The sequence below is a fragment of the Caretta caretta genome, chromosome 9, assembly GCF_965140235.1.
Source record: "Caretta caretta isolate rCarCar2 chromosome 9, rCarCar1.hap1, whole genome shotgun sequence".
In the NCBI taxonomy this organism is placed as follows: domain Eukaryota; kingdom Metazoa; phylum Chordata; order Testudines; family Cheloniidae; genus Caretta; species Caretta caretta.
Window position 1 is genome coordinate 8,178,395 of NC_134214.1, and position 27,752 is coordinate 8,206,146.

The following is a 27,752-nucleotide window of genomic DNA, read 5'->3' on the forward strand; positions in this document are numbered from 1 at the left end:
TGAAAGTGGAAACTGCTTTTAATCGTTAAATAAATCCATCAAGAACCACCCAAAGCTAGTCCAAGGCACCAGTCCCCACCATGACCAACCTATTAAAGCAAATGGGGAGTTTCTAAGCCAAGCTGGTTTTGGATTACAATGAGCCTAAGAAGGTTAAGAAAATGCCCCAGAAGCGAGAGCAGCTCACAGTCCGAAGCTCCCAGCTTTCAGACGCCTTGTCTGATCCCCCTCAAACAATCCAGAAAAAGCCTGCCCTGGCACACAGTTGGGTTAGTGGGAGGGAAGCTGGCAGGGGATCAGAGTTGGTTTAGAACAGGCGGCTTGTTTCAGGGCAAATCCCGGGGAAGATCCTGTAGTCAGAAGGGATCCTCCCGGGGTTAACTGCTGCTGTTCCATTTGGTTTAAAAAGATAAATGTCTGTGGATGTTCTCCACCCTGCCAGCCTGGCACGAGAGGGTGCTGGGCTGCTGCCCTTCAGACCTGGATTATGCCTCACCTCCCCATGCCCAGAGTGGCGGTAGGGGAGCTGCACTCCTGCCCTTTGTGCCCTGGAGGGGTCTCCTCTCCCTGCATCCCAGACTGGCAACAGGGGCACCGTGTTGCTGTGGGTGCTGTCCTTCCTACCCTGGCTATGCCCATCCCTGGTATGACACCAGGCTGCGGAGGCTCTCTGCCCCATCCCACCCAGTGTTCCCATAACTGGCCTTGTCTACTCTGGCCTTTTTCTTCAGAGCCTGCCCCCTTCCTTGCTGCAGCGCCCGTGCTGCCCCCTGGTGCAGGTCGACTGCTGGGAGCACGGGCACTGCCATTCTAACCGTCGGGGGCATCTCAACCTGCCCTAGCTGCGTCCGATCGCGCGGCGGTTACACGGTGCCAGCACTCCCGTTGGAGGAGCTGCACCCAGACTAGACCCACAGGGCGGGGCTGTAAGGAAAAGGCTGGCGTTGCCCAAAGTGAGCCATTGAAGGCTCTCTCCACCCATGCCCTGCTTGGGTGGGCAGGTCCCGATGACCCTGCGCTGGGGAGCCGGGGGAGGTGGGGCTGGCGGACTGGCTGGAGTGGGGCTCAAGCAGGAGACCCTGGGCTGACACTCCTGGCAATGTGCAGTGGGGGCTGGTGCTGATAGTGGGGATGGGGTCAATGGCGCAGGGGTGGAGTATGACCAAGGCAGGTGGGCTGGGTTCCAGGCACCACCCAGCAGGTGGTGCAGGACGCTGCGGCTCCTACACTCCCTCCTGGAGCCCTGTCCGAGATGGGAGGAGCCTGCAGCCTGCACAGGACAAGCCAGAGCTGAGAAGCTGAGGCCACTGACTATTCCCGGAGATGTCCCCCACGTGTCCCCATCCAAGAGGCTTGGGGGGGGGGGGCATGGCTCTGGGACTCTACCTGGGTGCTCCTGCCTGCCTATGTCCTGGGGAAGTTGCTTGGTTGTGTATGTACAGAGTCTCTGTCCCCCTCCCTGGCTACACGCCTTCTTGCCCTGCCAGCCCCTCTCTACCACACCTCACAGTGCTTGCCGGGGTTCATGGGCGAGCCCACCGGGCACTTAAAGTGCTCAGCAAAATCCCTGGAGTTGCTGAGGGTGCCGATGACCCGGAACTTGTCTGGACTGTGTGGATCGGTGACCAGCCCCTCGTGTGAGCTCTCCGGAGTGCGCACGGAGCACCACACCTGTGCGAGGGACACAACAAGGACCAGGATTAGGGAGGCACGGACCTGGCCTTAGCCTCAGCCCAACGCCTAGCCAGACAACTGCTGAGCAGCACCCTCTTCTCAACTAGTTTCCTGCCTTGGGCACCCTGGGCCAAGGCTGCCCTGCACTGGGACAGGGAGTGTACTTCCCAATGCAGCAGCAGCCCCAAGACTGCCCCGTTGGGGAGGTGGTGAATGGAGCTAGGGGAAGATGGAGTGCTAGCTGGGAGGGGGCCTGACCCTTGGTATAGCTATGGAGGGCTAGGATAGCTCCTCCGTGAGGCCAGATGGGACTCATTTGGTTCTCTTCTCTTGGGTCTCAATACTGTAGACTCAGGCCTTTAAAAACCATGGCCCATTGTTCCCAAAATGGAACAGCAGGGAGCTGTAGGTTAGCACTGAGGGGCACTGGCAGAGGTGTCTGGGGGGAGTCCACAACTGGAATAGCAGGGGACTGCAGGTCAACAGCAGTGAGGGACATCAGCAGAGCTATGTGTGGGGAAGCCCAGGACTGGAGTAGCAGGGGGGCTGCAGGTTGAGATTGAGGGGCATCTGTGCCATCCCAGAGTCGTACCTGTGCAAATCCTACAAAGAAGAGCTGGTTGTTGGTGAGCCCCACAGCAGGCAGGTGCTTCTCCTCTCCATTCTTCTGCAGCCAGGCTTTGTAGGCCTGGAGGGAACCAAGAAGGCATGCTGTGAAACAGCAGCAAACAGAGTGATGCTCCCCTCAGAATCGGGGGGCAGTGGGAATTGAACCTTGGCCTTAGGACCTGCTGTCCATCACCCGCATATGGGGCGGGCTCGCTGGGTTACTCACATTGTATGCTGTCTTCAGGCCCCCGTTGTCTGCAATGTTCTCGCCCAGGGTCTGCTTGCCGTTGACATGCTCTCCGTTCACCATGTACTTGCTGTACTGTTCCATCATGCACTCAGTCCGGTTCTTAAAGGCCTCCAGGGAGGAGTTCTGCCACCAGGGACGCAGATTCCCCTCCTTGTCGTATTCGCGACCTGGAAGACAACCCGGTGCATGATAAATGGCCGGAGGAGGCGCTACCGGCAGTGACAGTTCTATCACCTGCACCTGTCTCTGGAGCCTTCTCAAGCGGCCCGCTAGAGAACTGAGCCACGACCCCCAGCACAGTCTCAGTTCCATCCCGAGTGGCCCCCAGCATGACGGATGTTGCAAGCAGCCCAAAGGGTAAGGTAAGTTACAAGGGTCCATGTGATGGCTTGACATGGGATCTTAAGCCTGCTGCCCATGACTGGGGGCATCTGGCAGGGGAGGGGCTGCTGAAATGGAGAGGGACGTGAAAAGGGAAAAATCTGAGGCACAGGCCAGTCAAGCTCAGGATGGGGATGGAGCACCTGCTCTATGGGCTTCAGGATTCCTCCCTACCCATGGTGCCTCTGTGAATGAGCAACAGGGAAAGGACAAGATCATCTCCCAGGATCTTCTGCGGCCAGGATGGTGGCTGTGCAGCCTTGGAGACTGACGGCTTCATCTTTCCAGCAGGAGCTGCCTGGGCAGCAGCTGTATGAGTTTTCTTCGACCTGCCGGGACCCCTCTAGAAGAGGAGATCACACTTCATGGCCTGCTCGGTCCTCGGCTTCTTCAGTTGCTAACAATGGGGTCAGTTGGCGCTGGTTGTGCTGGTGGTTTTTCTGTCTGCCAGGAACTGGCCAGGATCCCAGCTCGCTTCACCTCAGCCACCAAAGAGTCCCGGATGACTTGCTCTTTCCCTGCCACCCAGGGCTAGCTATGAACCAGCAGCCTAGAGGTGAAAGTCTCCATGCTCATTCTCAATGCTCTGAGCCCGCAGGCCCTTATCCTGATGGTGGCATTCTCTGTACCCCTGTAACTATGGGATCTCAACCCACTTCTCAACCAGACCCCCAGGGAGTGAGTCTTGGCATGGAGGCTCCAATCACCCCAAAGCTGCCTTTTGCGTTCCACCATTGGCCATGGCCTAGCAACACTACACAGCATGCAGAGAGAGGATGTAAACAAAACAAACACGTGTCCAGCTGGAAAAGGGGAAGATCTCCAACAGCCACAAGGAGCAGTGTGGAGTGGGGGGATTAGGAATTGCCAGCCACAAGCCATGGCTCAAGATGCAGAGACATGAGTCCTCACCAAGCAGATGGAGCAGAAGCGAAAGCTGCACAGAGAAGCCTGGGGAGATGCCTGCAGGTGTCACCTGGGGAGACAGGAGGACAAACAAAATGGGGAGGAGAGCCAGCCAAAGAGAAAGGACATCTTGAGGGCTGTAAAGAAGCTAATGTGGGCAAGGAGTGTTGGCCATGAGGAAGAAGATGATGTGGGGAAGCACAGGATGGAATGGATGGCAAGGCCACTGGTAGCCCAGAGGAGAGCAATGTTGGAAACCTTTGCAGGACGTGTACAGGACAGAGGCGCTGGGCAGCTCCATGATGCAAAGGACAGGATGAGGCTGCAATGAAGAGGAGCTGGGAGCACTGTGCCGGGGGGGGCGGGATAGCGTCACCTCTCTATCCAATATAAGGATTGTTTGGTTAAGGTGTCCCTGTACGAAGTGTCCTTTCCAATAGTGGCCCACGTGCATTCTTGGAATGGCAGGGTGTGCGCAAGAGACCGGGGAGCTGAGAGGGGAGCCTGACAGGCCAGCTGGGTCCTACCTTGGTCATCGAACGCGTGTGTGAGCTCGTGCCCCATCACTACTCCGATGCCGCCAAAGTTGAGGGCCCTGGATGAAGCCAAGAAGAAACCCTAGTTTATTGTCTAAGCTCTTCACATGGCCCGTATCCCGGTGGTATTGGAGCCTCCCTCATTGCTGCTCATGCAGCAAAGTGAGACAGCCCCATGCTGCGTTCCCAGTGCTCCCTAGTGCCCTTTTGAGGAGCAGTGAATGCAGAGTGCCGGGAGCCTGGGTGCCCAATGGAGGTGAGACTCCACTGACCGAAGCACATGCCCAGCTAGGAAACCCGCTCAGGATGGCTGCCCGTAACAATGCGCTGCACTAGCAGGCCAGGCTTGGAGTAGATCCTTACCTAGAGTCACTTAGTGTCAGTACTGGGCGAAGCATAAACTCTGCCTAGCCAAGGGCTACGGTGCCAGCTTGCTGGGAGCCCAAGGTTGGCACCCAATGGGCATAAAACGGATCTACTCTGCCTTCAGCTGCCCTAGTTAACACTGAAGGCTGGCCCGGGGGGAAGGCTGCCAGTCCTAGCAATGGACCTGGCCCTGCGGATAGAGCAGTGCAGCCTGTGGAACACCATGGGTCAACCATTGGCCACCCCTGCTGGGATGGTGACACCTGCCCGGCCTCTTCCACAGCACTGGAGCAAAGGCTGCCCCCTTCTGACTTCCCCGGGGAAAGGACTGATGCAGGTCCTGCCCTCTCGTGAGGGTGAGAAGGGCAGTGAGCAGGCAGAGTGGGGCCAGTGTCTTACGCGGGGCCCACTGTCTTCCTGTGACTGCTCGCCCCACCCCGAGCCCACAGCCGCCATGGGCAAGGCTGCTTCCTAAGGGACCGAGGGAATAGCTGAGGGCATTAGCGAGTGCCCACCCCACTGGGATCCCAGGGCAGGAAGCTCCTCTCTGATCAGGGGCGGGTTTGGGAAGGCAGGGATTGTGAAATCTTCCATTAGCGCTTGGATAGCAGCAGCTCAGACCCAGCGTCTCTGCCTTGGAAGCTCCACTCCTTGCTCCTGGGACCAGGTGCTGCCCCTGTGTGAGAGAGGGGCTTGCCCAGATCTGAGTACACCCAGGAACCTACAGCTGCCAGTGGGCCTCATTTCCTTCCCCAGCCGCTTCCTGCCACCCACACAGGCATGACCCGGCGAGAGCCCAGAGCGCCAGACGCACTTGGGGTGGTTGCGGGCATAGAAAGGAGCCTGGAGGATCCCAGCTGGGAAGACGATCCCGTTCTTGGTGGGAAGGTAATAGGCGTTGACGGTCTGCGGGGTCATGCTCCACCTAGGGAGGGTCAGACATGTTAGGCAGCATCTCCCCCTGCACCTGGCACCCTGCTAGCAAAGGACCAGGACAGGCCCCAGCAGGAGGAGCAGCCAGCCACACAGGGGGAAGCTCCTCTCCGCATGCAGTGTTAAGGGCCCCAGAGCCAGCCTCATCATGACCCTTTTGGTCTGGCCAGAAACACCCGGCTCAAGTGCTGGGGGCTGGTTGAGCCTTGCACCATTGTAGCAGTCTCTCAGCTGTCTGGGAGCTGAGGTCTGTCCCAGGGACTGGGGCTGGGGGGAATGAGTCAAAGGCTGGCCAGGAACACAGCAGGACATCGGCCCCCTTCTCTGGGGTCGTGGCTGATCTTTTTCTATTTCAGAGGGGGCAGGCGGCTGCTGGTGTGTCTCTGATACAGTCAGAGCCAGGCGGGCCCTGGCGTGTGACTGTGTTGTGGGGCATGGACAAGTGCGCGTGTGCTTGTGAAAGGATGCACGGCTGCGTCTGTGCCAAGAGTGGGGTTGCCTGCGGGAGAGTCTTCCAATGGGCCAAATGCTTCTCAAGTCCCCACCTTGGATGGAAGGAGCAAGTTGCAGCTGCCTTCTTCACTTTCCGGAAGGTGCAGTCTGTGGAGACTACATCTCCCAGCATGCAGTGTAGCCAGCCAATAGGTTCCAGGTAGAGCATTGCATGCTGGGACTGGTAGTGTCCAGAGGCTGCAGCTCCACCCTGGAAGTGAGGGTGGCAGCAGAATGGGGCAGGATCTCCCTTTACCCTCTCTAGCAGGAGACTGACAGCACCAGCCATGCCCCAAAATTAGCCCCTGGGCCTCCCGGTCATGTCCTGCCTTGACCCTCCACCCTGCTTCCTGCCGCCATGAGTGGGAAGGTGCCCAGGCTGCAGCAGCTCCTTACTGGTCCCGGTTGGGGGGTTTCCGCAGCTGGTCGGCCATGACCTTGGCAGAGAAATTGTAGAAGTTCAGCATGTTCTGGAAAAAGGAGTCTTCAGAGACTTCATACTGAGAAAAAAGAAAAGGAGGACTTGCATGTCCACTGAATGCATCCGATGAAGTGAGCTGTAGCTCACGAAAGCTTATGCTCAAATAAATTTGTTAGTCTCTAAGGTGCCACGAGTCCTCCTTTTCTTTTTGCGGATACAGACTAACACGGCTGCTACTCTGAAACCTGTCATACTGAGAAAGAAACACGAGGGGTGAGATGGGCTAGGGCTGCACCCCTCCACCCTGCAGGCTGGGTACATGATGGGTGGGGGTCTGAGATGGGCTAGGACACACCCTGCCAACCCCACACGCAGTGAAGGGTTGAGATGGGGTAGATAGATCACTTTAGGCACTCAGTTACTATAGCAATGAGGGCCTGGATCCCATCCCCACTGCACAGCCCCACCAGTGAGCCCAGATACCCTGGGTGGGACAATCAGGATGGGCGCCAGGCAAAATCTCACCTCAATCGGACCCTTGGTTCACTGGATTCCTGCCATGTGCCTGGCACAAGCAGCTGGGAGCCACTTGCTCCCCACTGGCCTTGCAATTCCAGGGCCACTCTTGGCCCAGGTCCCTATGCTCCAGGGCCACCTACCCCATCATAGACGTCGTCCAGCTCCTTGTTGTCGAGGATGAAGTCCGGGAAGCCGATCATGTCATAAATGGCATCTGCCTGTGGAGACGGGGCGAGGCCAGTGGCTGAGATCATAGCGGGGAGAGACCTGGGAGCTCCCCGTGTATAGCCCTGGCTCCTCCAGAGGAAGTATGCGCGGGTCACACAGGAGCAAGTGCTGCTACTCCAGGGAGCACAGGGCTGGGGTTCCCTGCCAGGGAGCCAGTGGGACTACGTGGCTGGGATTTCCCCGCTACCAGGATGCCCGTGTCCTAGAGACCGGGGATGTTCCTGCCTCGTGTCTCATGCGGGGGGAATGCAGTAGCAGTAGTTGCAGGGGGCATTGCCTGGGGAGGGACTATTTGGAGTCAGCTCTGACATCGTCTCCCCTCTAACTCAGGGCAGGAGTTGGGCTGGCTCCCCTCCCGCTGGGGTCTGGGAGGCCAGCGGAACGGCGGTCACCTTCTCCTTAGCGGCCTGTCTCGTCGTCTTGTCCATCCAGTCAAGCTGCTCCAGGGATTCCTCAAAGGCCGCCCGGATCTCGCTGATCATCTCCTCTGCCTATGGGGAAGTGGGAGAGTCAGTTCCTCCCCCACGGCCAGCCTGCACCCCCCGTCCCCTGGAGACTGTCACGCAGCACTAGACCTGCCTCCTAGCCCTACTCCCTCTGTGGGGATTGCCCTGCTCCTGCAGTGGGTGAGAACAGCAGGGCGTGTGCAGCCAGATTGAACTCCCCTCGCCTGGGTGACTGGTAGGGCAGGGAATTCCCTTCTTTCTGTTCTGCGTACCCCTGCCCTTTGCTGCACAGAGGCACCTTGAGCTGGGGAGCTCACCACTGGCAAATTGAAGGGCTGCAAAGGAATTGGGGAGGGGTAGGAAATAGGGGAAGATAAGACAAAGAGGGATCTGCAGAGGAATCGGAGGGTGGGCTGCAAGAGAACTGGTGTACAGAAGTTTCAGGGGGCGGTGGGGGGATCAGGGTGAGAGTGGGATAAGGGGCTTCAGGAGCGCTGGCGTGAGGGAGGCCAGAGGGCTCAGAGCAGGGCAGGGCAACTCACAATTTCCTTGCTGTCTCTGTCGAAGGTGGCTTTCACAAACAAGGAGCCCAGGGCGAAGCCCAGCGTGTCATCGGTGTTGGAGATGCAGGTTTGCCAGCGAGGGGTGCAGGACTCCAGAGAAAGAGTGAGACACAGGGTGAGACCTGAGGAGGGTTGGCGCCACGTCCCTGAGTCCTTGCTGTCTGTGGGGCAGGGGCCTGGACCGAGCTCACGCCCTGACACAGGAGGACACAATTTCTGGCCTCCCAAGGCCCCAAGCACTGCGGCAGAGGGAGAGGACTCCCTCCTCTCTGCTCTGTATGGCCTCCCCGTCATGTCGTCGAGGGACCCCTGGAGCTCAGGTATGTCCCTTCGCCTTGTCTCCTTCCAAGGCAGACGGGCCTTCATCTGGATTGGGAACCCCTCCTGATATCTGCCTGCCCCCTCTCAGGGTCTGCCAGGCCATCCTGGGGTGTTGGGGACACATATTCAGGGGCTGAGCTTCTCCCCCCCCCCAAGGATCCCCTAAGCTGAGGCCTGTCTGCATCTCTAGGGGATGCCGGTTGCATTGCCTCATGCTGCCCCGAGTTCCACCCCTCCTGCTGTGCTGCACTTCCCTCCCCGGCTGCAGAACCCCCACGCGCTTCGCTAACCCTGCCGTCACCCCCCGGCTGTCCCAGCTCAGCCCCATCACCCAGCATCCCCTGCTCGCAGCTCTCTGACTCCGACCCAGGGCTGGAGGCTGAGTGGTGCACAGGCATCTTCCCCTTAGCAGCCTCGCCACTCACATCGGTGCCTCATTACCCCATGCCCCAGACAGGCCAGGCCGTGGCTGCCTGGCTGAGGATCCCCTGGGGTCTCCCAGGGGCATATAAGGTGTCAACACCCACAGGGCACAGGGTTCCCCCATGTGCATAGAGAAAGGGGCCTCCGGGCTGATGCCCGTGGCCTGGTCCCATGTGCCCCATGCAGCAGCCCCTCACCTTCTTGGTGCCATAGAGGGTCTCCAGCAGCTTCTCCTGGGCCGTCTCGAATCGCTGGTCCAGGCTTGAGGCAGTTTTCTGAACCAGGTTCCAGATCATGTAATTGTTCAAAATGCTGCAAACGACAGAGCCACATTGACTCCCCAAGACCCCAACCCTGCCCCTGATGGGCACCACCCTGAGACATCCCCACCTACTCACCCCCCCCATGGGCATGGCCCTGAGACACATCCCCATGCCCCAACAGGCACTGCCCTGAACAGATACTCCCTGATCCTCAATGGACATGGCCCCTGCTTCCCAATGGGTGCTGCAAGGAGAACCCTGATGTCACTTCGCTGGTGTCCGCCAGCCCCTCCCTCCAGCCGGGGCTCTTACCTTCTCTCCGTGCTGTTGATGAGCTCGGAGACCTGCTGCAGGTACTCACGGCCGTACACCACCACGGGCTCCGCCTCACTCAGTTCCAGCGGGGTCAGGGCATAGGCCATGTAATCCAGCCAGTCGATGGCGGGGGCCAGAGCCTGCCGAGACATGGGGCTGTGAGGGGGAGCACTGCTCCCCCCTGGCTCTGAGGGTGGGTCCCCACCTCCGGGTACCTGGGGCTCCAGGTAGGGCCACCTCCCTGCGAGGGAACCCCATCACACAAGGCAGCCAGGGCCGGTGGGTGGGTTTCACTGGGGCAGAAGGAGGATGCATGTCCCTGGAGAAACACTTCAGGTCCCTCAGGTTCACTCCAGCCCCCCATCATTTAGACTGGCTGCCTGAATCTCTGCCTCACTCCCAGCCCCCTGATCCTCTCCCATCCCTGCCCTGCCCCTCCACCTCACTCTGATCCCTGGCTCCTGCCTCAGCCTCCTAAGAGACCTCCCTTCCCACTAGACAGGATTGCATCTCTCCCTGTTGCTATGGTGACTGGTTGCTTGGTGACCATTGCTTGATGACGAAGGCTGGATTTTCTGTATTGCCAGGAACTTAAACCCTGGGGTGAGGGTCCTGGCATCCCCTTCCCCAGCACAACAGAATTCAGGACTGAGATAGCAGGGGGCTGCGGGTTGGGATTGAGGGGCATTCACGGAGCTGTGTGTGTGGAGCCCAGCGGTGGGACAGCAGGGCACTGCGGATCGGGCCTGGGTGTGTGGGGACCCCAGAGCTGGGATAGCAGGGTGCCATCAATACTGAGGGACAGCCGCAGAGCTGGGTGTGGGGAGTTCAGAGCTGGGATAGCAGGGCAAGGTGCAGTGGGACTGAGGGGCAGTGAGAGAGCGGGGATCAGGGACCCCAGTGGGGTAGCAGGGCATGGTGCAGCAGGACTGAGGGGCAGTGACAGAGCTGGGGGGAACCCAGAGATGGGTAACAGGGCATGGTGCAACGGGACTAAGGGGCAGTGACAGAGCGGGGGTTGGGGACCCCAGTGGGGTAACAGGACACGGTGCAGCAGGACTGAGGGGCAGTGACAGAGCTGGGGGGAACCCAGAGATGGGTAACAGGGCATGGTACAGCGGGGCTGAGGGGCAGTGGCAGAGCGGGAGGGAGATCCCAGTGGGGTAACAGACCATGGTGCAACGGGACTAAGGGGCAGTGACAGAGTGGGGTTGGGGACCCCAGTGGGGTAACAGGGCACAGTGCAGCAGGACTGAGGGGCAGTGACAGAGCTGGAGGGAGATCCCAGTGGGGTAACAGAGCACGGTGCAAAGGGACTAAGGGGCAGTGACAGAGCGGCGGTTGGGGACCCCAGTGGGGTAACAGGGCATAGTGCAGTGGGACTGAGGGGGGATCTCACCCAGAAGCTGCTCGTTCTGTCTGACTTTGGGGATGCTGATGCCCCCTTGACCCGCTGGCCCTGGGGAGTGAGCGATGGCTGGGAGGGGGCCCCCATGTTTCTGCATATGGTAGGGTGACCAGACAGCAAACATGGAAAAACCAGGATGGGGGTGGGGGGTCTTAGGAGTCCATATAAGAAAAATACCCACAAATCAGGACTGTCCCTATAAAATTGGGACACCTGGTCACCCTGGGATATGGGTCTGACTGTGCTGAGCCTGCGGGATGGTGGAGGCAGCTCAGCAGTGGCTCCCGGCTGCTTGGGATGCTGCTCAGCCAGGCCTCCAGCATTAATGACACTCCACCTCGCTGGAATCCTAATGAAATCCGGGTGTGGGGATGGGCAACACAGAGGCCTGGAGTGTGTGGGAAAAGCAGCCAGGGGCTCCCAGGGGAAGCAGAAGGGGCACAGAAAGGGGCTACCATGGTGCGGCTGTCCTCTCCCCATGTACTCTGGGCTGGGCCCTCACGCTCTGCCCAGGCAGCTCCGAAATGTAACGAAGGACTCAGACCAATTGAATTCGTCTCTCAGTTTTCATTCTGAATTTTTCTCCCAGCTGCTCCAGGCCACGGTGGGACCCGCCCAGCAAATGGGAGCCTCCCACTACTGATCCCCAACGCCTGCCAGTGGACAGAGCCCAGCCGCTGCTCGGAGCAGCACCAGGCTGATTCCTCCCCCAGCTCTTCACCCACCTCCAGCAGCACCATGCTAGTCTTCTCCCCGAGCAGCACCAGGCTGGCCCCCTTCCCCAGGACCCACCTGCAGCTCTGCGATGCTCATCTTGTGATAGATTTTCTCATCATCCCGCCTCTCATCCTGGGGGACAGTGATATTGGCCAGCAGGGTCTCGAACTCTAGCACCTGCTCCATCTGCTCCTGGGTGGAGACTGTCTCCCCACCCAGCAGCATCCCCAGCTCCACCATATAGTCCAGGTAAGCAGCCAGCACCTGTCACTCAAGCAAGAGGCAGCGGGGTTAGTCACGTAGGCAGGGACAACCCCACACAATCAGTCATGGGCCGTCGGGGAGTTCAGCTCCCTCAGATCCTGTGCTCTTAAGTTCCCAAACCTCCCCCCAAAATGTCCTGCCAGGTCCCAGCACAGGCTCCAATCCAGGGTCCTAGCACTCGGGGGTCCCTTTCCTTTGGCCCCTTGTGATTTGGGGTGGGGCACGTACTACCCACTGGGCTGGATCTGCGTCAGGAGCACAGGAAGGTGTGGGTCCTACCCAGGGTGTTGGGGTGGGAATGCGCATTTCAGAGAGCAAAGGCCTCTTGGGTCATCTCCAAGATGGGGCACACATTGGGGAGGGTTCCGAAAAGAGCCACGAGACTGATTAGAAGATGAGAAAACCTGCCTGATAGTGAGAGACTCGAGGAGCTCCATCCTATTTACCTTAACAAAGAGAAGGCTAAGGGTGACGTGATCAGGCTGAAAGTACCTAGATGAGGACTAAATATTTCATAGAATCATAGAATATCAGGGTTGGAAGGGACCTCAGGAGGTCATCTAGTCCTACCCCCTGCTCAAAGCAGGACCAATCCCCAAAATTTGGTGATGGGCTCGTCAGGCTGGCAGAGACAGGCCAGTGGCTGGGAGCTGAAGCTAGACCAATGCAGACCGGAAGTCAGGCGTGAATTTGGGCCTGCTCATGAGGCCGGCTCTGTGGAAGGGCTGCTGTGTATGGGCTGCCCCCACCCAGCCCCCTACCTTCTCATTGGCTGTCTTGTTCAGGTAGTAATCCCGGGAGGGGAGGAAAAGGCCTGACTGATCCACCTGGAGACGGAGAACAAATGAGCCTGGACTGCATACCCACAGCCACCACTCTGTAGCACAAAGCCCCCTGCCCTGCCTCCACATCCAGTCATGGCTATTCCCGGGAACCAGTGGGGGTGGAGGACCTGTGGCAACCCCAGCCCTCGGCAGTAGACCAGGGCCATCAAATCTGACCTGTGGGGAATCCTCAAGTGGCGTTCACATCCCCAGCAGCGAGAGGCTGAGGCGCCTTCCTGGGGCCCTCGGGCGTTGGCACCGTTTTATGCCCAGGTATGTGATGTGGCCCCAAAACAGTTACCGTCTGCACTGAACCCCTCCCAGTGTGTCCCCAGGCTGGAGGGGGCAGGCAGAGGGCTGGGTGTCTGAACTGGGCCACTTAAGGCCAGAGTCAGAAATGCCCAGCCATGATAGCCCTGTGCGCCCTCTGGCCCCCTGTGCTCCCTCTGTCCTTGGCTAGGTTTCTTTATGGGCCCTTCTCCCCGCTGCCTGGCTGGCTCCTCCAGCCCCGGATGTTTCTGAGCTAGGGGCAATGGGAGGGGTTTGCTCTGGGTCCGTTGCACCTGGGAGCTCGGTGTGAGGTTCTGGCACCGCGCCCCCTCCCCAGCTCTCACAGGGGCATGGTCGCAGGGCTACCTGAATGACGTTGCTGTTGGAACTCTTGGAGTCGGCGCCCACATAGACCGTGAAAAAGGGGGCGGCCCGGTAGGTCCCCGACACCATCTTCAGAACCTCTATGAAGTTGCTCTGGTTCCAGGGCCCAGTGATATTCCACCCGCCAATCTGCAGGAAACAGGAATGCAGGGATTTGGGCTTGTGCCTCTCTGGGTCGCCAAATTCCTCTGGCTTTAAACTTCCACCTTCACACCCAGCACAAGAGACCCTCTATACCCTGCCTGTGCTCCATGCACTATACCCCAGCACTAGGGGGTGCTGCTGGTGTTCTCCCATGTGTCCCCAGCCCAGCACTAGGGGGTGCTGCTGGGGGTGCTTCCTTCCAAGCTCTGCCTGTGCCCCATGCACACCAGCCATTACTGTGCTTGGGGGAGCTGCCCCTGTACACCCTGCCTGTGCTCCCAGCCCAGCAGTAGGGGGCACTGTGCTACCCACTACGCCTGGCCTGTGCGCCATGCGCACTGCCCCTGCCTAGCAGAAGGGGGTGCTGTGCTTTGACTGTGAAGCTGCAGTGTGACTCCAGGCACAGAAGCGCCCCCTTCGGAGAGGGGTGATTCTCACATCACTTACACGATGGGAAATATAACAAATGGGGTGAGGGGGAGGCAGGAATCACAGCCCTAGAAATAGGGCTCAGCCCGTCCAGTGCAAACTCCCACCCCTACTAGTGGGCCTCAACCCTGCCTGGAGGGACCCCTGCCAGGGAAGAGAGCAGCTCGGCGCATGGCTCCTCTGCTGGTGCTCTTCAGTTGTAACAGGAACGTGAACGCTCCGTGTATGGCAGACTGGGCTGAGACCCGGCACTTCGTCTCACCTGGGCCCCTGAGCCATGCCCACGTGGGAATGGCATTCGGCCAGGCAAAGGTTCCCAGGGCTCAGCCCTTCTCCAGGATGGTCTCCCAATGGAGAGACTTTTCACCTGCAGAGAGACGAGTGCGCTGAGCAGCCTCCCTCCCTGAGCTGGGCTCCTGCCCAGACCTCATGGTGGTCTGGTTCCCCCCCCCCGGCACCCACCTTCTCAATCAGGTCCATCAGTGGCTGGGAGCCCAGCTCCCTGATTTTCTGCTCCTTCAGACAGGACAGGTAGTAGCGCTGGGTCTTCCTTTCTGCCTCGCTGCTGGAGTTGAAGGTGGCGTTCTCTGAGGAGTGGATAACCAGAGGGACTCCATCACTTCCTCCCTTACAGGAGGGCTCTGGCACATGGAGGGACCTTGGAGACTGGCCCTGGTCTCCTGGAACTTCGTGCCTGTGACCACGACCTGTGACCATGCCTTAGGCCTGGGTCCCATCTCACCCTCCTGCTATATCTGGAGCTCCCTGTATCACCATGTAGTCTCATGTGGGTTAGGTTCCCGCAGATTATACAGCATGATCCCCACCAGTGATGGCACCAGGGAACTGTCCCGTGCAGCTGCCCAAGGGTCTGCCTGGGTGCATCTGGTGTGCCCCGGCCAGTGCCGGTACGGGACAGACTGCCGACTGGTGTGCCATTGGTTGCCCCTAGCCAGTGCTGATGTGGGACTGACTGCCGGCCAGTGTGCCCTCACTGAGGCAGAGAGAGCGTGGAAGCTGATGCAGGATATAGATCTCAGTCTGCCCTGTACTGTTTCCAAGAAGCTGTAACCTAGCAATATATGCCAGCAGCTGAATGCCCACATAGGTTATCGCCCCATCCCTGTCACCAGCACCAGCTGGGCTGGGCCCACTGGCCAAATGGAGCCAATCCAGGAGACTCATCAGCCTCTGGGCTGAAGGGCCTGTCTGGCCATGTCTGGAATGTCTCCTACCCGCACCCAGCGTGTGTGTGGGGGAGGGGGAGCCCCTGCAATCCCTGACCGTATGGGCATTCTCCCCTTCCAGGGCAGGCCCTGGGAAGCTGATCCCTGATGACCCAGGGTCTCTCCTTGGCCCAGCCTGGGCTGCATTTTGTCCATACAGCCCACCAGGGCCCTCCTGCAGTGCCGCCCTCCCCGGTTCTCTGTGGCTGTGCGCAAGGGGGCACCCCAGCACAGGGCTACACCCACCTAAGAGGTGTTTCATGATGGCCTGGTTCTGGTCCCAGATGCTGTTGAAAGTGCTCCACTTGGAGCGCCCATCGGGCAACGGGTTCCGCTTTATCCACCCCCCGCAGGAGTACTGGTAGAAGTCCTCGCAGGGATTAGTCTCCCGGTCCAGGGCCTCCAAGATCTTACTGGCCACTGTGATGCAGGCTTCTGTTAGGCACGTGCTGTGCGAAGGGTCTGTGGGGGAGAGACACAGTCATTAGGTCCCAGGGCCAACAAGTGGGGAAACAGAGGCACAGAGCGGCAGGGCCTTGCAGCAAGTTGGTGGTAGAGCTAGGAACAGAGCCCAGGAGCCCTGCCTCCCAACCCTGCAATTGACCATTCCTGTGTCGGTGCCTGGATGCCCGTGAGAGGGGGCAATGGGAGTATGATTGCCAACGCAGGGGCGCGGGAGGTGGCCCCCACGGTCCTCAGGAGAGGGGAGACCGAGTCCTGCAGCAGCACCCTTCTTCAGCTGCACGGTGAGGCCCTGGGCTGGGGCCACGTGGTCCCTTAGAATATTTACTCTTTACTTCCTGCCGGACAGTCCCAGGAGAATCTTGTCTCCGTATGTCCCCCACTCTCTGGTAGCAACTGCTGTTCCCCAGGGTAATTCCAGCCCAGGGGAGCCTCCCCACACAGCAACTCCCTGGGACAGGCCCAGGATCTTTCCTCTAGTGAATAGCCCCAGCCGTTTCAGCGTCTGCCTGATGAGCAGCGGGAGCTGCAGGGAGATGGGCTGGGGGGGCTGCAGCGAAGGTGTGTGGGCCCCACCCCCTCCTACCTTTGCTGTACTGGACGCCCAGAGCAATCATAGAGCCCAGCAGCAGCAGAGCCGTGATGAGGCAGATGGCACAGAGAGCCAGCTCCAGCTGGGTCCGTGAACCTGGGCGGCTCAGCAAGGGGGGGACCCCTTTCCTGAACCCCACCTGGGAGGGAAAGAGAGAGGGAGTGTGTGTGTGGGGGGGAAGGGAACAGAAGGGGAGAGTGTATTAAGGGGCATCTGATGGATTAAACCCAAACACATAATCAGAAATAGCCACAAATAAGCCTTGCACGCGGACCCTGAGGCCCTCCCCTTGGCAGTGCCACTCCACCCTTCCCTCATGGTAGCCCTGCTTAGACCCACCCCGCCATGGCAGTGCCACCCTGCTTCTCCTGGGCGGCCCTACTGCCTGTGGGAGTGGCCCCTCCCCAGCACTGAGCGTCAGGGTACAGCAATTCTGCTGGGAGCAGGACCCATCCAGCGCTGCAAACAGATCCTGCCCGTGGCTGGACTTGGATGGCACCTGCTGGAGGGTGGGAGGGAAGAGCAGGGGTCAGGCATTGTCCGAGCTCCCCTACCTGCCTACAATCCATATGATCTGGCTGGGAGAGGAAGAACCAGTGGGAAAAACTGGATCTGCCCCCCTGGAGATCCCACAAGGACTGCCCACCCTTACAGCTACGTTCCTGGGAGCCAGGGCCTGGCACCGGGACCCATTCATGTGGAAAGAGAAGCCTTGGCTCCCAAAGGGCTTGCGGGGAGGTTAATCACCTCTAAAAACTGCCACCCAGGTCCATACAAGTCGATGTGATAGGCAGTCGCGTCCCAGGAGAGACAGGGGGGCTGTGGGGGAGGACTAAGGGGCAGAGGCAGAGCTGTGTGTGGGGAGCCCAGGACTGGAACAGTGTGGGGAAGAGAGGATGCAGAGCAGGACCGAGAGGCATTGGCAGAGCCACGGGCATGTGGCCTTTGGGAAAAGGAGGCAAAATCAGCTTTAGTTCCCATGGGAAACAGCCCCTTTTCTTCCTCTTTCCCTCTCCAGTTCCTGCTGGTGGTATCAGACGCTCGGTAACTAGCCTGGGCAATCAAATTATTTTGCCCCAGAGATTCCGGAGACAGCTTTTATTAATAGCTCTGCTGCTGAACAGGAGCTGGTGGGGCTCCCATGGGAATCCAGAAAGCCCCAGAAGCCGAGCCGTGTCCTCCCTCGCAGTGCACGGGCCCTGGCCACTAAGAAGCCGCGCCCTGTCCTGGTCTAAAAGAGGCCCCACATTGGCGCACGTTCCAGGAGCATGATCCTACCTCCACGCTATCAGGAGAGGCGCTTCCATCCCCAGCTGCATCCACCCCCTCGTCATCCTGGAAAGTAGCTCGTTTGTAATCAGACATCTGCAGAGAGAAAAAACAGGCTAGGAATGACATCGCAGAGGGCTGTGCCAAGATCCGCAGGGGACGCTGGTCCCAGCTGACCCAGAGCCAGGATCCTGCAGGGGGGCACGGGGCCCAGCTGACCCAGAGCCAGGATCCTGCAGGGGGCGCTGGGCCCAGTGACACCAAGGCAGAGCTGAGGGGCCACGGAGCTGTCTACAGCAGGACAATTTCGTCTCCCTCAGGTTGGAGCGCTCCATTTCTGTGGCCTCTCCTGGCTGGTGCACCACAGTGGGACTTGCCTACCTTCCCTTTACATAAAACCCTGATCCTGCACTCTGAGAATCAGGGAGCCTGAATCATCTCCTGGGGCACCAAGGGGCTCCTTGCAGACAGGGTGCAGGTCCTGGTGATGCCAACCAAGAGTGGCCAAATGCATTTCCCTCTGCCTGCAACTTTAGAGGGTCACGCTCCTTCCCTGCCTGGCCCCTGAGCGACTCAAATGCAGGACCAGGTGGCGCTGCCAGGCTTGTGCTGTGGAGAAGAGGAAGCTCTTGCCCCCACCGGGCACCAGCAGTTGCCCCTGAGCAACGTACGTCCGTTTGCCCTCTGTGGGTTGCCATGGCTGCTTCTGCAGAAGCCGCTCTGACATCAGCATTCCTGACAGGTGTCAGATTGCCTCATGGAGACAGTCCTCGGTTCCCAGGCAACCTGCAGCTTCATTTCCTAGCAATGCCACTGCCTCCTCCCTCTGCACGGCTGCCATGCAGATGTGGTCAGTCCAAGAAACATCTGGAACGGGCTGCCTTGGCAGGCTGGCGCCAGCAGCCTGGATGGAGCTCAGGAGGGGAATTCACTTCAATTGTAGCAGTCATATCTGCCCAGCCCAATGGGCTTCCACTGACCTCAGAGAGACCTTCTCTTGGGTGAGAGGAGCCTCCCCCAGTCCAGCTCCTTCCCCCTTCCCATCCAGCCCAGCACCCTCACATCCAGCTGCCTCCACCCGCCCTGCTCCCTCCCCCTCTTCAACGTAGCCTTCCCGTTACTCTCGGTGCCCCATAACCCAGACATCAGTCTCGATCCTGAGCTTTCCTCTCTGGTGGGGCAAGGAGCATACCCAGGGCAGCTCCCCCTAACGCCAGGCTGAAGTGGTGGGAGATGAGGGATAGCCAAGGAAGGCAGCACCGTGCCCCCTAAAGCCAAGCGAGGGTAGTGGGAGATGGGGCACGGCCAAAACATGGAGGGCAGTAGCCCTGCAGCCCCTAAAGCAGTGGTTTTCAAACTTTTTGTATGGGTGACCCCTTTCACACCGCAAGCCTCTGAGCATGACCCTCCCTTAAAATTAAAAAGGGGGGGTAATTTAATTTAATGGGGACTCAGGGCTGTCAGCCCCACAGAGCTGACAGCTTGTGACCCCCATGTAACCAACTTGTGACCCCCTGGGGGGTCAGAACCCCCAATTTGAGAACCCCTGCCCTAAAGCTACTCTGTGCTGCAGAGAGATGGGGACCAGGTTACTAAAGATGGTAGTAGGAAGCAAGGCTTGTGTCTGGACTGGGATACAAGGCTGTGATGACAGCAGTGTTAGCTAACCTGTTCTAGTGTAGACAGGACACCTTGCCTTCCAGGTGTCCCTGCCCCTTGAGTTGCCTAGCATGCTTGCAAAGGCTGGTGTGGACACTCGCCACACTTTTGTTCCAGGCTACAAACGTTCAGTCTTTACACTAGGTTGCTTCCTCAAGGAAGGTAGCCTGTCCTTTCAATCACCCTGGCCTTGTCTACACGAGACTTTCAATGGTGTTAGGGTTTGTCTACACTGCAGGGGGCTATAGTGCCATCGCTACGGTGCAGCCTTAGCTATGCCAGCATAACCCCATAGTGTAGATGCATCCTACAGCGGCAGAAGGGGTTTTCCATCACTGCCCAAACACCACTTCCCCAAGCAATGGTAGCTAGGTCGAGCTAGCCACGTCTACACTGGGGCAGAGGGCGGCAAGCTGTGACGAAGTGGGCCTGTTCTTAATGTTTCCTCCGAATATTGTGGGGGTGCCTCAGTTTCCCCTATGCAGTTCTTAAGTATCTAGGTGGTGGGGTAAGGGTGTATGATCATTGCAGAGCCCTAGAGGGCAGGTGTGTGCAGGGGTCTGGACACAGAGAATGGCCGACACCCTGTTTCCTGGCAACTGATGGCCTGGGCCCTTCCCCCCCTGCAAGGTGAGAGCTGAAGGGTTGGAGAACAAAGGAATCAGGTGACCACCTGGTCCAGGAAAGGAACAAAGCCCAGAGGAGGAGGGGCGGGAGGGAGTTTCAGTTTGGGGCTGGCTGGGACATGGAGTGAAGTGCAGACGTGGTTGTCTGGCTCACTGCCCCCCAAAATGGACCCAGCTGAGGGGTCCCGTTCTCTGCACCTGCAAGCTCTGTTTTAGACCATGTTCCTGTCATCTAATAAACCTTCTGTGTTACTGGCTGGCTGAGAGTCACGTCTGACTGCGAAGTTGGGGTGCAGGACCCTCTGGCTTCCCCAGGAGCTCCGCCTGAGCGGACTCGCTGTGGGAAGCGCACGGAGGGGCAGAGGATGCTGAATGCTCCGAGGTCAGACCCAGGAAGGTGGAAGTTGTGTGAGCTGCGTGTCCTGAAGACAGGCTGCTCACAGAAAGGCGACTGCCCCAGAGTCCTGACTGGCTTCATGGGGAGCAGTTCCAGAGCATCGCCCAGGGACTCCGTGACAACTGGTGGCAGCGGTGGGATGTACTGTACCCCGTGGACGGCGCTTCCTGCAGTAAGTGACTGGGGAGCAGTAACACGCAGGGGGATTGACGAGGACCAGACGTGCTGAAGGCTCAGAGAGGAGCGGTTTCGGGGGGCGGTTAACCCCTGGGAGTGTGTGACCAGCGAGAAGGACTGTGCAGTAATGGGGTCCCCCTGGGGACTGCAGTGAGCAGTCTCAGGGGCGGAGGAGCCTGCAGCTTGGCCCGGGGAGAGAGAAGGACTTTTGCAGTAACAGGGTTCCCCTGGGGATTGCAGCGAGCAGTCCAAGGGGCGGAGGAGTCTGCAGCTCGACCCTGGCAAAGAGGTGGTGACCTTGAGAAGGGCTGGCACACTAGGGGTTCTCCCTGGAAATCGTGGGGAGCTGAGAACACACGGGCCTGTGAGTCCACAACAACTTGGGAAGAGCGGAGTGACGGCCTGTCACTGTCTCCTTAAGAAGGACATTGTAACCCTGTGCAGAAAGAGAGGGTTGACTTTGGAAAGTTCACCAAAGCAGAGTTAATCGTGCAGCTGGAGGAGGATGACCGCTCTAAGGAACAGATTCCTGACCCCAACTGGGGCTATAGCAGGATCTGGGAGCAGCTGGAGTGGGAGCCAGGCATCCCCAAGACTCCTGTCCCTGACCAGACGAGGGTCTTCACGATCGGGTTCCCCATCGGGGGATCGAGAGGGACGGGATTGGAGCTGAGTCCGAGAGAGCAAGAGGACCGTGGGAGACAGCGAGAGCCCGAGAAAGAGCTGCAGAAGCAGCAGCAGCATGAACTGGCGGTGGGGGAGCGGAGAGGCCTAGGGGACCTCCCCGGGGTGAGTGGGGATAGACCTCGGGGGGCCAGTTCCGCAGGGAACCTCGAGACTAAATTGCTGCCCCTAGTTAAGGAGGGGGGGTGTGTGGATGCCCACCTCACTGCCTTTGAGCAGGCTGGCGATTTGAACCAGGGGGACCCTGCGGAAAAGCCCCGGTGTCTAGCTCCCTTGCTGGGTCCCAAGGCCACAGACTCCATCAGCCAGATGGGTGGGGAGGTGGACACGCTCCCACTCCTGACCTATATGTCTGTGTGGAGTTTCCTGGGGCCAGGCCCCTCGGACCCCCAGTGGGAGCGGAAGGGGATGGTGAATGGGGAGACATTCCTGGGGTGGCGAGATCCTGGGACAGAGAGAACTGGTGTCAGGCCCCGGGTGGTGCAGCCTCAGATGCTGAGGGGCTGTGTGAGCTGGGTGAGGGTCCCAGGGACGAAGCCCCTCGCCCTGCCTATGGCCCAGATCCCCGTGCAGACCCAGGAGGGGTGGGGCTGGCTGGTCGTTGGGGTGCTCCAGGACACCAGCTGCGAGACCCTGTTGTGGGGTGACTGTGTCTCTTTGGGACAGGATCCAGGCCCTGTTCCTGTAACTGCCAAGGGTTTGAATTTGAATCCAGGGAACCAATCGGCAGAGAGGGAATGGTCAGTGAAAATGCAGATGACCTGGCTGGCAGCAGGGAGGAGCCGCTAGGCTCAGGCTACCTGCCTGCCTGTAACCAGACCCCTGGGGCTGGGTGGGACAGAGAGATGCTCCCTGCCCCCTTGCACACCAGACTGGGGACTCTCGCTGGCTCTGATGCATTGAGGAAAGCAGTGGCCTGCCCCCACTGGGACAGCAAGGGCAGCGCTGAGCACAGTGGGAGCTGAGACCCCAGCTGAGTGGGGGGAGACACAGGCAGGGCAGGGGATCTGTGGGGAGTGGCAAGGTGCTTGGTAAGGAAAGTTTGGATGAGCCTAGGCAGCCTTGTGAGCTGATGGCTGTGTCTAGTCAGCAGGGTGGGAAGGCGAGGAGAGTGGAAGATGAGTGTCCCTGGACCTTACCTGTTAGCTGGGTGGAGAATTGGGACAGTGAAGGAAATGGGTCTCTGTCTGTCAGGGGTATTGACTTGCCTATGGAGGGAGCTACCCTGATCTCCAAGCAGTTGTCTGTGACCAGCCTTGTGTGCTGGGACAAGGGGAAAGAGATCCCAACCTGTGTGTCTGGTAAAGGAGGAAGTGTGTCCGGCTCTTCTTGGTCTGTGGAGCAGACAGAAGGGGCCTTTCAGCCTGTGATGGTTGAGGGTCGTGCAGTTGTCTCAGAGCTGGTTCTGGATTCAGCTAAAGTCCAGGAAGGGAATGGTCCTAAGTTTCTGTCTGCTCGGGAGAATGGCCCTGTAACTAGGTCGCATCCAGTTAGGGTCTATGTAAAATCCCAGAGACCAGACAATTCTGGTGCTTGTATTTTGCCTGTTGCTAGGGTGTTGTTGGAAAGGGTGGAGCAACTCTGTCTAATCAGGGTGAGATCCTAGCCAGGGCACAAGGAGAGCATGAAGGTGTGTGATTGTGTTACCTACTGAGGGTGTGGAAACCTGTAGCAAGGAGGAAAAGATTCCTGAACTTGTGTGTGGCAAAGGGAAGGAGAAGGCTTCTAACCTTTTATCTAGGAAGTCTGTAAGTTTGCCTGAAAGGGGATTGTGTAGGAATCCGCCTGATGGGCCAGAGGTGATTCTGGATGTAAGGGAGACCCAGAAAGAGTCTGTAGTTGCTCAGGAAAGTGTTCCCCTAGAGCAAGCCCTAGGTAAAGAGGGTAAGAGCAGAATTTCTGGGAGGGGTGAATTGTTGCATAGAAAAGCCCTTGGGAAAGGAATCCTCATGGAGTCTTTGCAAGCAGTTTACTGCAACTGAAGGGTGTGAAAGTGATTTAATCAAGAAAGTTTCAGTTCCTAACAGCCAGAAATTTTCTGTTGTGAATGGATCCACTGACTTTGCTGTTGAAAGATCCAGTGTGGAGAGCTTTGAGAAGGTCTCAGATGGAGTGAAAGCTGTTAAGAAAGGTATACCGTCCTATAACCAAGTGGCTGTGTTTGGCCAGCTTGTTGGGGAGACAAGGTTGTGGAGAAAGGGATGTCTCCATGCTAGTTCTGTAAGTGAACAGTATGTGGCCCAGGTCAAGATGGGGGCCCTTAACCAAGAGAGCCCGAATTGCAGCCCTCCAGACTGGAGCTCTGGGAGAAAACCCAATCCCAGTTTGACCCCCTGGGTTTTTGGGGTGGCCAAAGGGCATGGGCTGCAGAAACCTTCCCACATGCAGCCTGCTAGTGCTATCGACCACCCCCGACCTAAGGGAGGGCGTGAAACTGGAAGGGCCTGGTGTAACTCCTACCAAGGAATGGGAGAGATGCTGGGGCATCCATGGGAACATTGGTGGCTTCGAACTTCCCCAGGTCACCGGGTAAAGTGACCCCGCTCAGTTCAATCTCGAAGGGGGGAGAGATGTGACGAAGTGGGCCTGTTCTTAATGTTTCCTCCGAATATTGTGGGGGTGCCTCAGTTTCCCCTATGCAGTTCTTAAGTATCTAGGTGGTGGGGTAAGGGTGTATGATCATTGCAGAGCCCTAGAGGGCAGGTGTGTGCAGGGGTCTGGACACAGAGAATGGCCGACACCCTGTTTCCTGGCAACTGATGGCCTGGGCCCTTCCCCCCCTGCAAGGTGAGAGCTGAAGGGTTGGAGAACAAAGGAATCAGGTGACCACCTGGCCCAGGAAAGGAACAAAGCCCAGAGGAGGAGGGGCGGGAGGGAGTTTCAGTTTGGGGCTGGCTGGGACATGGAGTGAAGTGCAGACGTGGTTGTCTGGCTCACTGCCCCCCAAAATGGACCCAGCTGAGGGGTCCCGTTCTCTGCACCTGCAAGCTCTGTTTTAGACCATGTTCCTGTCATCTAATAAACCTTCTGTGTTACTGGCTGGCTGAGAGTCACGTCTGACTGCGAAGTTGGGGTGCAGGACCCTCTGGCTTCCCCAGGAGCCCCGCCTGAGCGGACTCGCTGTGGGAAGCGCACGGAGGGGCAGAGGATGCTGAATGCTCCGAGGTCAGACCCAGGAAGGTGGAAGTTGTGTGAGCTGCGTGTCCTGAAGACAGGCTGCTCACAGAAAGGCGACTGCCCCAGAGTCCTGACTGGCTTCATGGGGAGCAGTTCCAGAGCATCGCCCAGGGACTCCGTGACACAAGCCAAATTCCAAGCGTAGATCAGGCCTTAGTCAGAAAGTGCTAAAGCAGCTTTGAGCCTAGTCTAGACAAGGCCTCAATCATGGTTAGCTGGACATTTCATTGGGACTTCTTTGGCATTGCCCATGCTAGACGGCCTCGTAGATGAGGGGGAAACCTGCAGGTTTGAGCAGCTGGGGATTTGCCCCTTGGGGAGGGGGTTTAGGATTGTGTGATAAGCACACAAGATGGCTGATTTTGCTAATTGACCAACAGTGAAATAGTTAATGACAGTTACGTTAAAATTGCCATTAGGTTTCAGGGTTAATGTCGTTGAGCTGAATGGGGATAGTTCACCTCTCTCAGCTCCTGTTTGAGGCTGTCTGTAGACTCGGGCCAACACTGCCATGTCGCTTATACTTGGCTCCCATTTTCAAGGTTTCCTTCCCAGCGGCGAGGGTGAGAAGGAGTTTTGGAAAAATCAAAGGTAAGACCGGGGAGCCCAGTTTCACAGTGAGGGGTGGCTCGGGCAGTGGCCAGAGCATAAGCGCCAAGGCCTGGGTCAAAAAGACTCAAGAGGCAGCACACTCCGCTAGCCACCGAGTGCTGGGGTTTGCACAAAAGAAGCTGCCAGCTCAGGAAACGGGCACGAGTCTGTTCAGAAAAAACATTTGGCAGAAACTCCCTGGTTGGGGAAGGATTCCTGGGAGCCGCTGGCATCTGTGAAAATGTCTCAGCATCCTGCTGGCAGCCTCGTCTGAGCCAGGGATTCCCCCCACCCACCGCTCCAGCTCAGGGAGGCCCTGCGCCTGGGAAAGCACAGCTCCCTACGATGGAGACCTGCCCCACTCTCCCAAACAGAAAACCCCAACAACCTGCCCAGCAAGAGGACGGGCAGCTCCGCTGTGCCTATAACACTGCTCCATCAACCTCCTGCCCACAACGTGGTGCGACTGGCTCTGGTAGCCACCTGGCCCCACACACCCCATCACAGGCATTGTCCTTTCCAAGGCTCTCTCCTGATGCAGTGAGACCCTCCAGGGGTGCGCTGTCATGGCAATACAGACTCCAGGAACCCGCCCAGCCTCCAGTTGCATTGCCCTTGGCCCTGGCATCCCCTACACTGGCCCCCAGGGACATCTCCCATGCCTCTAGAGACCCACGCAATGTCGGAGGAGAGGAGGGAGGTCATGCCATGAGTAGAGGCGCCCGTTCTGGGCTACAGGTGACCATGCTGCAGCTGGGTCTCTGGCGCTCAGAGTCCAAGAGAGGTTCCCTGGTAAGTGGCCTTTGAAGCATGAAACACCAACCCCCTCCCTGTATCCACCCAGGTCACTGGGCCTGATTGTGAACTGCCCCCCGTGGGACTGGGTGCTAAGATGTGCCACAGTCCCAGGTCCTGGGACTTCTGATATCGCTGAGCATCACCACGGAGAAGCTTGAGCCCTCAGCAGTGATGAGCAAGTGACGGTCCCAAAGACCAGAGCACGGCAGGATGAGACCAGGACAGCAGGCAAGGCAGAGCCCCAGGCTACTCAGGGAGTGGGGCTGGGCTGGGTCACCAGACCAGGGTGAGTGGGGTGGGGCCAAGCTGCAGGATTCAGGCATTTGGAGAGGGGGCAGCAGAGCCAAGCTGCAGGACCCCAGTTCCTCGGGCGAGTGGGTGGGGCTCAGCCACAGGCCTGTAGGGTGGCTGAGCTGCAGGCTCAAGGCTCTCAAGGTGTCGGGCGGGGCCGAGCCACAGGATCTAGGCACCCAGGCAGCAGGGCAGGGCCAAGCGGCGCTGGAGGCCCTAGGTTCTCTGCCAACCCCACAGCACCCTGAAAAGGGGTTGGCCAGCCCCTGACCTAACCTCCTGTTAGGGGATGGGGGTGGCCCTGACCTCTGTGGTCATGAGGTGCCCTTTCCCCCCTAGTGCCCCCAGCCATTGGAGGTCACCTCCAGGGTTTTACTCTAAATCCCTCATTGAACAGGAGAAATGAACTCCAGCCTCCTCCCTAGAGCCATGGGTGGGCTGAATTCCTTCTCTAGAGAGCCCACCTTGTGCAGGGACTCCGGGGGGGGGCTGCAGAGTGGGGCCCAGACCATTCAATGGCTCCCATTCATCCTCTCCAGCCCCATGGGCTCAGTCTCTGGGAAGGGTTATACCCCCCAATGGATTAACCCCCTACCATGGTACCAAGGCCAGCCCAGCACCAGCCTCCCTCCCAGAGCTTCAGGGACGCCTGGCACCCCTGCACACAGCACCCAGCGTTCCCCAGGCCCCCGGCACTGCCTCCCCCCCGTGCTCTGGGGCGGAGGAGCAAATGACAGCGAGTTTTAAGGGTCCCTCTGGAGCCCCTCAGCTGCCATAGTCTTGCCTGGCCTGGGGGTCGCCTGGATGTGGAGGGAGCCAGGGGCTTGGCCTGAGCATGGCTCTGGGGTCGCCCTGCCGCTGGCCGCCCAGCCCCGCCTTGCTCCAGCCCCAGGCTCCCCGCGGGCTGCAGCCCCCGGCGGAGCCCCCTAGCCCGGCTACTCACGTTGTTGCTGAGATCCTGGAGAGCTACGTTCATCCTGGACATCATGGGGCTCCCGGCACTGCCGCCGCCGCCTAGCTCCGCTCCCAGCCTGGGGCGAGCGGGGCTGCAGCCGCCGCGCCGGCCGCGGGGCTGGCCATGGTGCTCGGGGGCTCGGGCCCGGCGGGAGCTGCGCGGCTCACGGCAGCTCCCGGAGCCGCTGCAGGCGCAAGGGCGCAGCGGAGGCCCCGGCTGCGGGGGCCGGCGGGGCGAGGGGCAGGCGCCTCCCCGCGCTCCGAGCTGGGACCGTCACTGGGGCGAAAGAGCGGGTGTGTCCATCAGGGCGGGCGGCCGGCATCGGCTGGTGCCGGGGGCTGCGGCGGCAGGACGCCCGGGGGCCCCGGAGCCCGATGGCGAAGGTCAGCGGGGATGGAGGCGCCGCCGGCTCCGCGGGACTCACAAACAGCCCGGCCGCGGGCACAGCGCGCAGGGGCGCGGCCGCGCTGCGCGACACTGGCACACGCGGGCACCGTGACTCAGGCGCGCACAGACACAAGGCGCACAGCCCGCAATCTGACACCCCCCCCGCAATCTGACACACACCCAGCCCGCAATCTGACACACACCCCGCAATCTGACACACACACACACACACACCGCAATCTGACACACACCCCGCAATCTCACACACACACACACACCCCGCAATCTCACCCCCCCCGCAATCTGACACACACACAGCCCGCAATCTGACACACACCCCGCAATCTGACACACACACACACACACACACACCGC

At 59.2% G+C, this 27,752-nt stretch overlaps 1 protein-coding gene across 1 annotated transcript; it reads right to left on the minus strand.

The window, feature by feature from the left end:
• ECE2 (endothelin converting enzyme 2) lies at positions 1–27,141 on the minus strand. The gene is made up of 19 exons (XM_048864393.2): positions 26,979–27,141; positions 17,645–17,731; positions 16,361–16,505; positions 15,559–15,774; positions 14,549–14,673; positions 13,496–13,642; positions 12,797–12,862; positions 11,847–12,035; positions 9,644–9,786; positions 9,266–9,380; positions 8,304–8,414; positions 7,708–7,806; positions 7,228–7,305; positions 6,544–6,647; positions 5,537–5,647; positions 4,348–4,415; positions 2,510–2,700; positions 2,267–2,362; positions 1–1,671 (listed from the first exon to the last, which is right to left on the minus strand). The coding sequence occupies exons 1-19, from the start codon at positions 27,021–27,023 to the stop codon at positions 1,495–1,497; spliced, it is 2,313 nt and encodes a 770-aa protein (XP_048720350.1). The 5' UTR covers positions 27,024–27,141; the 3' UTR covers positions 1–1,494.
• Positions 27,142–27,752: the final 611 nt, after the last annotated feature.

Bases quoted from the DNA above. Each gene is read 5' to 3' on its own strand.
- ECE2 (XM_048864393.2), bottom strand. From the start codon at position 27,023: ATGATGTCCAGGATGAACGTAGCTCTCCAGGATCTCAGCAACAAC. The intron at 17,732-26,978 runs GTGAGTAGCCGG...TTCTCTCTGCAG, and splicing joins TCCAGGATCTCAGCAACAAC to ATGTCTGATTACAAACGAGC. The intron at 9,381-9,643 runs GTAAGAGCCCCG...TGTCGTTTGCAG, and splicing joins ATCAACAGCACGGAGAGAAG to CATTTTGAACAATTACATGA.